Source organism: Bos indicus, chromosome 2 (genome assembly GCF_029378745.1).
Source record: "Bos indicus isolate NIAB-ARS_2022 breed Sahiwal x Tharparkar chromosome 2, NIAB-ARS_B.indTharparkar_mat_pri_1.0, whole genome shotgun sequence".
Classification (NCBI taxonomy): domain Eukaryota; kingdom Metazoa; phylum Chordata; class Mammalia; order Artiodactyla; family Bovidae; genus Bos; species Bos indicus.
In genome coordinates, this window is record NC_091761.1 from 22,354,409 (window position 1) to 22,366,538 (window position 12,130).

The 12,130-nt window shown below is 37.4% G+C and overlaps 1 protein-coding gene across 1 annotated transcript in view; it reads left to right on the plus strand.

The window, feature by feature from the left end:
* Nucleotides 1-12,130, plus strand: part of CIR1 (corepressor interacting with RBPJ, CIR1) — a 41,904-nt gene that overhangs the window by 355 nt on the left and 29,419 nt on the right. The window contains 4 exon segments of the mRNA XM_019970665.2: nt 5,235-5,329; nt 11,202-11,275; nt 11,860-11,870; nt 11,958-12,022. Of these exon segments, the coding sequence (XP_019826224.2) occupies nt 5,235-5,329; nt 11,202-11,275; nt 11,860-11,870; nt 11,958-12,022 (245 nt within the window).

Sequence of the window (12,130 nt, forward strand, 5' to 3'; positions counted from 1 at the left end):
GATATGAAGACTGGTGACAGGGTTACTGGTTACTTCCCTCAGCAGATTCGAATCTCAGAGATCACGGCTTCTGAGCTCTGCTATCCCATGCAAAAAAAGACTAGATAGATCTGAAAAGGAAAGGAAAGTCACACCTTGCCTCCTCTTTTTATCCCACCTTACCTTGTAGCGTCTGGTGACCTCTGAGCTGACTTTTTAAATGACCACTTACAGGTGTACAAAAAAAGTATGCTGAATATTACAGCAGTGGAAAGCAGAATAGTGAAGTAGGATGTGTCTGAGGATTGAAACCTGACCTGTATTCTGTTATTCCAGCACAGTCACTTTTAGCCTTGAGACCTTGCATAAAATATTTAATATCTCTCATCTTGAGTCTCCTAATCTGTAAATTAGGAATGATCCATATCAGTTGCCATGACTTGAAATTGTTATGAGGACTAAATAAGATGGTGTAGATAAAGACTTTCAAACACCACCTTGCTCTCTGCTTACTACATAGAGGGAGTGCACAATAAAATGTTAATTGGCCCCCACACACTGTTATCCTTAGACTATTCCTAAAATACAGGTGGTAACCAGAGTTTCATACTGCTTATTCTATATGCTTTCCTGAACAGTCATAGCCAATTTCAAAATTTTGACGACCCCTTTTTTTTACTCCTGACTCTCAGCTCTACACTGCCAGATCTTAAGCCCTAAGTGAAGGCACTTGAACACAACTATATAGTAGACAATTTCATCTTGATATCCTACAGGCATCTCAAACTCAACATATTTGAAATGGAACTTATCTTTTATTCTAAATCTGCTCTTGTATTTATACCTCCTATTCTCATATCAGTAGGAAATGCAGATAGTAACACAACCCTCATCCAGTCACCCAGGCCAGAAATAAGATTCATCCTTTCCCATCACTGCTTTATCTAGTTGGCTAATAAATTCTATTGCTGTTACTTCTTCAGTATCTCTTGAATCCATCTCTCCTCCTTGTCACTACTATCTGCATCTTAGCTTAGACCCTTATTGTCTTTCACCTGCTGCTGCTGCTAAGTCACATCAGTCGTGTCCGACTGTGTGTGACCCCATAGACGGCAGCCCACCAGGCTCCTCCGTCCCTGGGATTTTCCAGGCAAGAACACTCGAGTGGGTTGCCATTGCCTTCTCCAGTGCATGAAAGTGAAAAGTGAAAGTGAAGTCGCTCAGTTGTGTCCTACTCTTAGTGACCCCATGGACTGCAGCCCACCAGGCTCCTCCGTCCATGGGATTTTCCAGGCAAGAGTACTGGAGTGGCTTGCCATTGCCTTAATTGTTACACTTCCTAACTGATTTTTATGCTGCCAGTCTTGACCTCTCTCAAATCCATTCTCTACCGATCAGAATAATCATTTTTTTATTTAGCAGTTTTACTGAAGTATAATTCGCATACCATACACTCACTCACATAAAGTATAAAATTCAGTATTTTTTTAGTGTATTTATTAATTTTGTCATCACCAAAACAGTTCTGAAACATTTTCGTCACCCTCCCCAAAACCCATATCTACTAACAATCACTCTCCATTTGTCCTTAATCCTCCCCCTTCCCCAGCCTTAGCCAACAACTAATCTGCTTTCTATTTCTGTGAATTGGCCTATTCTGGACATTTCATATAAACTGAATCATGCAATATGGGTTTTTTTTGTGACTGGCTTCTTTCGCTTAGCATAATGTTTTCAGAGTTCATGCTGTATCATGTATCAGTATTACATTCCTTTTTATTGCTGAATAATTCCATGGTGTAGATATGGCACATTTTATTTATCCATTCATCATTTGATGAGTATTTGGGTTGCTTCCATAGGGTAGTCATTTTAAAGCACAAATTTGATTTCTTCAGCTCCTTATTAAAATACTCCAGAATTAAGTCCAGATAACCAGGCTCCAGTTTATTTTTCCTTCATCATCCCTTACTGCTATTCTCCCATCTTAGATTTTAAATTTTATTTATTTTTTAAATTTTGGCCCCACAGCATGCAGGATCTTAGTTCCCTGACCAGGGATCGCACCCATGCCCCCTGCAGTGGAAACACAGAGTCTTAACCACTAGCCTAGCAGGGAAGTCTCCAACCTTAGACTTTATGCTCCAGTAAAGTCAAACTACTCAATTCCTGTTTTACACTTTTGGATCTTTATCTGAGTTGTTCCCTCTGCCAGTGATATCTTACCCTATTTTTCCCTTGGCAAAATTTTAATGCGCTTCAAAATCCTGTTTAACACATTGGAGCTACTTGTGTAATAGGGTTACTTATTGCAGCTGCCTTTGTAATAACAGAAGATTGGAAATTTCTTAATATCCACCAGTACAGCAGGAGATTGGTTAAATAAATGATGGTGTAGCTTCACAAAGAAATGATACTCTTCAGCACCCTACCCTCCTGGAAAATAAAGCATTTTGTTTACTGATCTGGGAATGATCTCCATGGTATAGAACTTTATTTTATACATTTTCTCTGTTTATGTATGCTGTATTATATGTGCATACATATATATATGCATGCTGTATATGTTCAGTTCAGTTCAGTCACTCAGCTTTGTCCGACTCTATGCGACTCCATGAACCACAGCACGCCAGGCCTCCCTGTCCATCACCAACTCCCAGAGTTTACCCAAACTCATGCCCCTTGAGTCGGTGATGCCATCCAACCGTCTCATCCTCCGTTGTCCCCTTCTCTTCCTGCCCTCAATCTTTCCCAGCATCAGGGTCTTTTCAAATGAGTCAGCTTTTCACATCAGGTGGCCATAGTATTGGATTTTCAGCTTCAACATCAGTCCTTCCAATGAACACCCAGGACTCATCTCCTTTAAGATGGACTGGTTGGATCTCCTTGCAGTCCAAGGGACTCTCAAGAGTCTTCTCCAACACCATAGTTCAAAAGCATCAATTCTTCGGCGCTCAGCTTTCTTTATAGTCCAACTCTCACATCCATACATGACCACTGGAAAAACCATAGTCTTGACTAGATGGACCTTTGCTGACAAAGTAATGTCTCTGCTTTTTAATATGCTGTCTAGGTTGGTGATAACTTTCCTTCCAAGGAGTAAGCGGCTTTTAATTTCATGGCTGCCATCACCATCTGTATATGTTCACCATTCATGAAAAGAGGGACCAAAAATGCATGTGTGTTTGTTTATATTATGTATGTATATTACGTGTGTGTCCATGTGAACATCCTTGGAAGGATATACAAGACAGGAATAATATTGGCTACATGTGAGTATAGTTCATGGGGTTCTCAAGGCGAGAATGCTGAAGTGATTTTGCCATTCCCTTCTCCAGTGGACATTTTGTCAGAATGTGAGTATAGTTATGTCATTTAAAAAATAAAGAACTTCTAAAAACCAAAACTTGGCTATAAAGTATTCTATTATATCAGCCTTCTTCTCTGACCCCTAGAGTTAATCCCTGTCTTGTTCTATTTCCTTACGTTGAATGTATTCTGTTATCCATTTTTATTGTTACTGTTTTCCCCAGATGAGGATTTATTGGCGTAAATGCAACCATATAAAAACATAAGCTATGAAAAACACAATCACGATGTGCCCCCTTCCTGCACTGCCCAGACCCAAACATTGTTACTATTTATTTACACAATTCACATCTTTTTTATTATAAAATATCTTAAACATCCAGAAAGGTTAGTATGGTTTTCTATTAGCAGATTCTGAGCCTTTTGTCGTCAAGAGTATATTTCACTACTTTTTATTTTAATCCATCATAAATATTCATGTATTTCAGCTCTTGGGCAAATGAGACTTGTAAAATAACTTTGTAAATCTAAAGCTTTAAATAAATGATAGTTATTGTTAGAAGTAGTATCTTAATCATTAGGAGGCTATTATTAATGTATTATTCGATCAGGCAATGACATCTTACATTTCTCTATTTCAACTGTTTGCATTTTGAGCTATAGTGAAAATTCCAAAGGTGCCTTTTATTGCCTATCCCAAGTGTAGACTTTTCTTCTGTAACATTACATTGGTAATGTTGTATTGGTTATGACATATATGTTATGTTAGTTATGAAGACAGTAGAAGAAATTTTAGGAACTTATACAAAAGGAATTTCCAGGAGAGTCCTTCTCTGAAGGATTCTCTTTTCATTTCTGTTTTTGCTTTTATCTCCATATTAATCCTTGTTGTCCACATCTCAGATTGTGGTCATAAAACCTACCTATCTGAGTACTATTAAATACTAATAACTACTCCTGTTTTGTGTCTAAAATTGAATAATGGCAGTCTTGTCCCCAGTCCTTCTCCCCACACTTATCTGCCCCATTATAATTATTAATTATTTTATCAATTTAAGTATTAAATGTTTATCAATGTAAGTGTTAAATATTTTCCCTTAAATTTACCTTCTTAAAACAGCTTGTGAGAAACAGTTTTGCCTCGCTATTTATGTTAAGGTTATCAAACACTTTATCCTTTACTTTAAAGAAGGTGGGAAGACAATGATATCTTTTAAACCTGGAGGTAACATGCTTAAATATCCTTGCATAAGCTGTGTGGGCTTTTTACGTTTACCACTTTTATGATTCTGAGAATATCACATAGGGACGCATTCAGCCTGTGGTGGTGGTGCCCTTGAGCAACTGCAGGATATCAGATGCATCTCTTGTTTCATCTGTTTCCTCTCTTGGTGGTTTAGTCGCTAAGTCATGTCCAGCTCTTGTGACCCCATAGACTGTAGCCTGCCAGGCTCCTCTGTCCAGGCAAGAATACTGGAGTGGGTTGCCATCTCCTTCTCCAGTTTTCTCTCTTGTTCCTTTCTTTTTTTCTACAACTATCTTTCATCTCCTTTCCTTTTTTTCTCCTCCTTGTCTTCCATTTTTCCTTTCTTGGGGTATCAGTAACACTCACTGGCATCCAACGATGTGCCCTGTGAGTTTTCTGGATTAGACATATTCCATGTAGAGAGATGGTCGTTCTTGTCTCTGAAACATCCGAGGGACTGAGGGCAAGAAGCTGTTGTACCCTGAGTGCTCAGAGTGGTTCTCAAGTTTGACATTCTTGACTGAAAGTTTAGCTCTTTTGAGTGATTATATTTTAGGACTTGCATCAAAGCATAAATTGGAATTTTCAACTCTTGTTTTGTGATTGTGGCTTTATGACCAAAATAGATACATTGTAAAGCATTTTATGTTTTATTATAAAAGAGAACAAACTTATTTAAGTTTTTACTTTACTAATTTAGGTTTGGATGGCAGAACAGAAAATATCATATGATAAGAAGAAACAAGAAGAGTTAATGCAACAGTATCTAAAAGAACAAGAATCATATGATAATAGGTAAGAAATTCCACTCTGCTGTTATTTTTTTGGAGTAATTGGTTACATGAGAATATCCTTTACTGAATCATATACTAGCTTTTTTTAACTGAATGCCTCAATGATAGGTCTACATTCCCTGTGATCTTTACTCTTACATTGATAGATGAGCACTTTTTCCAACCTTACCCATAATTCACATAAAATATAGATTGATGTGAATATACACTCCATATACAGTTAATAGAGATGTTCCAACTTACTCAAAACTTGGAAGAAAAATAAATGTCTATACTTGAACTACTGAGGCCTCATACAAAGATATTTCTTCAACATAAACTGAAATAAAAAGATGCGCAAGATAGCTTCAAGAAGTAAAGTGTCTCTACCTGACCTGCATGTCATCGTTCTTTTAATAGGATAAGAGCTAGTTCCTCACTGGCTTACTGTAGAGTACAGTATCCACCCCTACCCCAGCTATTGTCATTTTATGTTTGTATTTGCAGGTCTAACTCTGAAGCTGATCTCTTTTGGTTAATCAAACAAATAAATAGTGGTGCTTTTGATAAGTCATACTTTCTCTTCCAGTCAGTCCTGTATTTCATCAAAACATGGATCTTAAACAAAGTAATACTAAACTATTATCAAATACTCTCTATGAAATATAGTGTATTGAGAGCAAAATTAGAGAAATAAAACATTTTATTCAATTAAGTACTTTTCTCACTATTTAATTTGATTGACTTTTATTGAGTACCTACATCATGCGAGGCAGCAAATGAAATTGTAGTGACCTATAATATAAAAGTGTGATGCATAGCTTCTGTCTAGCCTCAAGAAAATATAATAACGGATATGTACATACATATAGTTCAAGCAGCCATGAAATGAAAAGACACTTACTCCTTGGAAGGAAAGTTATGATCAACCTAGATAGCATATTCAAAAGCAGAGACATTACTTTGCCAACAAAGGTCCATCTAGTCAAGGCTATGGTTTTTCCTGTGGTCATGTATGGATGTGACAGTTGGACTGTGAAGAAAGCTGAGCGCCGAAGAATTGATGCTTTTGAACTGTGGTGTTGGAGAAGACTCTTGAGAGTCCCTTGGACTGCAAGGAGATCCAACCAGTCCATTCTGAAGGAGATCAGCCCTGGGATTTCTTTGGAAGGAATGATGCTAAAGCTGAAACTCCAGTACTTTGGCCACCTCATGCGAAGAGTTGACTCGTTGGAAAAGACTCTGATGCTGGGAGGGATTGGGGGCAGGAGGAGAAGGGGACAACAGAGGATGAGATGGCTGGATGGCATCACTGACTTGATGGACGTGAGTCTGGGTGAACTCCGGGAGTTGGTGATGGACAGGGAGGCCTGGCATACTGCGATTCATGGGGTCGCAAAGAGTCAGACACGACTGATCTGATCTGATAGTTCAAGGCTGAAAATAATAACTAATTGAAAATACACTGTTATAAAAACTGTGGCAGGCTAGCATAAGACAAAAATAATTCCATTTGGGATAACAAGGTAAGACTTTATGAAAGAGGTGAGGGAGAAGGGAGCCGCAAGGAGAAAAAGAAAGGTGACATTTGACATAGTTCAAAGCTGAACTCTGAGGAAGGATAAGGATTTAGAGCCATGGTTCTCAACTGAGGGCCATTATTGCCCCAGGAGATATGTGGCAACGTTTGGACACATTTTTTGACTGTCATAGCTCAGGGGTTGGGTGATAACAACATCTAGTGGTGGATTCTAGGGATGCTACAAAACAGCCTACAGTGTACACAAAGAATGGCCAAGTCCAAAATGTCAGTAGCACCGCTGTTGAAAAGCCGTAATCTGCATCTAGTCAAAGCTTTTTAAAGATGAGCATGGTGGGAACGTGGAGAGTGTGTTAGGAAACAGAAATATAGTTGAGTTAGACCAATAAAGAGATCATGGATGCATGAAACAGGGCACTCAAACCCAGTGCACTGGGACAACCCAGAGGGATGGGATGGGGAGGGAGGCTGGAGCGGGGTTCGGAACAGGGGGACACATGTACACTTGTGGCTGATTCATGTCAATTTGTGGCAAAAACCACAATCAGTTCAGTTCAGTTGCTCAGTCATGTCCGACTCTTTGCGACCCCATGAATCGCAGCACTCCAGGCCTCCCTGTCCATCACCATCTCCCGGAGTTCACTCAGACTCACATCCATCAAGTCAGTGATGCCATCCAGCCATCTCATCCTCTGTCGTCCCCTTCTCCTCCTGCCCCCAATCCCTCCCAGCATCAGAGTCTTTTCCAATGAGTCAACTCTTCGCATGAGGTGGCCAAAGTCCTGGAGTTTCAGCTTCAGCATCATTCCTTCCAAAGAACACCCAGGACTGATCTCCTTCAGAACGGACTGGTTGGATCTCCTTGCAGTCCAAGGGACTCTCAAGAGTCTTCTCCAACCCACAGTTCAAAAGCATCAGTTCTTTGGTGCTCAGCTTTCTTCACAGTCCAAATCTCCCATCCATACATGACTACTGGAAAAACCATAGTCTTGACTAGACAGACCTTTGTTGGCAAAGTAATGTCTCTACTTTTTAATATGCTATCTAGGTTTGTCATAAGATAATTAGCCTCCAATTAAAATAATTAATTAAAAGAGGTCGTGGAGGTGGGAATGTAAGAACCCATGCAAATATCTTGTTTCTCCCTGAATTTCACCCAGTAGTGTGGGTGTATTCATTGATAGTTCTTGCGTGCATCAATTGTTACTGTGGTTTTCTAACAGTGATTTTCTGTTTCTCTAAATTCCTCTACGTTTTTTAATTTGAATTTCTCTGGAAAGAGGATTTTTCCCTTGCCCTCACTTATTGATTTAATCATTTATTCCTGTCATTATGAATTCAGATATTTACTTAATTGGTTATAATTCAATATTCATATACTTTTTTGCTCAAGTTTTGACCTTTGCTAGCTCTATCAGCTTGACCCCTATGTCCATTTAACATGTTCCATCCTTTTAAAAAATAAATAAATAAAACTACTTCATGACACTATAAGATTATCAAAAATTTGTCTTTTATTTTTCTCTGCTCTAGCGTTGGAATCAACCTGTTCCTTTTATTTGAGAAACATACTTTGAAACCTGGGTCTGGACACTAGGTTTGTTTGTTGCCTCTGGGTTTGGTGGTTTGAATTTACGAGTATATAAAAGCAAATTTATGAGTATTTGGAGTGATTCGCTACATTTTTCGTTTTTCCTTGTTCAAAAATGTTGTCTTTAATAGTTCTGTTCTTTAGTATTCTATTTTTTCCCTTCTAAGTTTTTAAATGTCCTAGATATTTCTTAGTGTTTGTGGATATTGATCCACATGACAATCATATTTATTATTCTGAATGGATAAATAAAAGGATGTCAGAACATCTATACATTTCACTCTACTTAGAGTCAACAGCAGAAAAAAGAAAAAACCTGTATAGGTTTTTGCTGCTGCTGAGTCACTTCAGTGGTGTCCGACTCTATGCGACCCCATAGACGGCAGCCTATGAGGCTCCCCCGTCCCTGGGATTCTCCAGGCAAGAACACTGGAGTGGGTTGTCATTTCCTTCTCCAAGGCATGAAAGTGAAAAGTGAAAGTGAAGTCGCTCAGTCGTGTCCGACTCTTGAAGTTAAACCATAAATACTAATATAGTGGCTTTTCCTTTTATTTTGTATACCTGTTGAGTTTTGCACAAAATGGAATTGATCTTCCGGTTTTGATTTTATATGATTTTTGTTTCAGTGTAAATGAAATGCTTTTTTGGAAGGGAATATATAAAGCATAAAATTTATTGTTTTATGTGCACAGTTCAGTGGCATTAATTATATTCATAGTGTTGTGTACCATCACCACTGTCTATTTCCAAAAATTTTTTTTCTTTACCCCAAGTAGAAACTCTGTTCCCCCTGCCTCTAGCCCCTGGTAAACACTATTCTTTCTGCCTCTATGAAATTTGTCTTTCCTAAGTACATCATGTGAGTGGAATTATATAATATTTGTCCTTTTGTGTCTGGCATACTTCACTTAGTATAACATATTCAAGAGTCATCCATATTGTAGCATGGATCAAGCTTATTTTTTATTATGGCTAAATAATATTCCATTGTTTGTACACACCACAATTGTTCTACCCATTCAACCATAATGAACACTTGGATTGCTTCCATCTTTTGGCTGTTTTGAGTAATGGCATACCAGTATCTGTTCATCCCCCAACTTTCAGTTCCTTTGGGTATACACCTAGGAGCAGAACTGCTGGATCATCTGGGAGTTCTGTGTTTGACTATTGAAGAACCAGAAAACTGTTTTCCATAGGGCCTGCACCATTTTACAGTCCCACCAGTGATGCATAAGGGTTCCAATTTATCCACATCCTTGCTAACATTTGTTATTTTCCTTCTTTTTTTTTTAATAACCATTCTCATGAGTGCAGCATGGTATCTCATGGTTTTGATTTACATTTCCCTGTAACTAGTGCTACTGAGCTTTTCATGTTATTGTGAAAAGCATGAAGCATGATATTGTGCTTCATGTTAATTTTTTAAATAGTGTCAATATAAGATATAATTTATGATCTTTAAAGTATATGTTGGCTTTTAGTATATTTAAAGTTTGGAGCCATCACCATAACCCATTTCAGAACATTTTCACCATCTGAAGAAGAAATCTTGTCCCCAATAGCGGTCACTTCCCGTTCCCACAACCTGGACTCCCAACTCCTCTCAGACCTAAGCAACCACTGACTTACTTGTCTCTGTAGGTTTACCTGTTCTGGAAATGTCATATGAATGGCATCACACGATACGTGGCCTTTTGTGACGGGCTTCTTTCATACAGTACGGTGTTTTTGAAGTCCGTCCATGTTGTAGCTGTGTCATCGGTTCGTTCCCTTTCATTGCCGCCTCATATCCCGGTGTAGAGGTAGATCCTGTTGTGCTTTTGCCCTCTGCCTTACAGTTATTTGTAAACCCCAGTGGAAATAGAGAGGACTTACAATTATGCAGGCTATACTTTGTGATAGCCTTTTCCGAATATAAGAGGAAATTCTGTTTACTCTTTGGGTTTCTTCTCTTTAATCAGTACTTTACATAGATCTTATGAATTAAAGGCTTAACTTGATTATTCATTCGGCTTGTCGCAAAGCTATTTTTCTAAAAAGCACAGCATATCTCTAAACAGAACAACATTCTCTAAACACATATCTCTAAACAGAACATATCTCTAAACATCTCTGTAAACACAACAACAGTGTTCTCCAAACAGGGAACATTCAGTGTTGAAAAGAAATTATTAAAAAATGATTTTTAAGATGCAGTAGATAGTGAGTCCATCATAGTAATTAACTTGTTGTAGATTTTCTTTAAACTATTCTCTCTTCATTGGCCTTGCTAAAGAATTTTGTTTATTCTTATTGAGTTTGACTCCTGTAAGCTTTAATTGGATTTGACTTCCTAAAGAAATCCAGAGAGATTTATTTTTCTAAACTGATTCCTCACAATTAAGAAAAAATGTTGGCACTATTTAACTTAATTCCAAATATGTGTTGGCATATAGCATTTCAAGACATTTCAAAGTTTAAGAAAAGCATGTGAGGGTAAACATGGCATTTTCCCCTCATTTCAGTTGGGAGGGCTGGGTTCTTTAAAGTATTGAGAAGGTCTCGGAACTTAAAACCAGTTACTAAAGAGGCAGCACTGTTGGAATTTTCATTCATAAATTTCAGATGTCATTTAGTCAGAGGAGTAGTTTTGGAATTTTATCTCTAATAAAAACATTTTATCCTAATTCCCTTAGAATTTAGGGGAATGGAGGGACAGTTATTCTGTAGTTTTTTCCCTCCTACAAAAAAATTTGAAAATTTATCTCTTGTTTGATTTAGATTGCTCATGGGAGATGAACGTGTAAAGAATGGCCTTAATTTCATGTATGAGGCTCCACCAGGGGCTAAAAAAGGTACTTGCTTCATTTCCTCTAAGTCTTTGATGTGTTTGTGACTAAAGATTGAGAACTGTTATGACAGATATTTTTAGAAGTTGCTCTTCATCTTTTAAAATTAATACTATTCTATAAAATAATGTAAAATACTACAATCAATATAGTAGGATAAATACTAACAGTAATTCTCTAGTGTAATAATAATTTCATGATGTGTTCTTCAGGGAGGAAAATAAAATCTCAGCATCACCAGAAGTATATTTATTCTTTTATAATTTGTGTCTTTAGTCCTTCTTGCTGAGTATATTTGTAAATAGAAGGCATAATATTCACTGTCAATGAAAAATATAGAAGTTTAAAGATTAGAAATTAATCTTTTATTAAGATTAATAAAATACTGCCTCTTATTCGGTACTGTTTTTTATCCTACAGTGATTTGAATTTTATCTTGTGAAAGAAGAAAAAAGTCAAAGCAATACATTCTTAAAAGTTAAAATTAAATACCATGATACCATAGTGTAGTATATAATAGCAGACTTTCATGTTGAAGTTTTTAACTTGACCTACCTTTTTTCCTCCCATATTTTTGATATGCAATCAAGAAAACAAAGAGGTAAAGTACTGTTTTCTATGTTTGGATTTATTTGCAATAGATTGAAATTTTAATGAAATACTGAAAGACTTTAATGAATGTTTTTAGAAAGAAGAAACAGAAGGAGAGACCGAATACAAATTTGAATGGCAGAAAGGGGCCCCACGAGAAAAGTAAGAACTGGTTTTTTTTTAAAGATAAAATATGTATCATTAATTTTATCTGATGTGTGTGTGTGTGTGTTAGCTGCTTAGTCGTGTCCAACTCTTTGCAACCCCGTA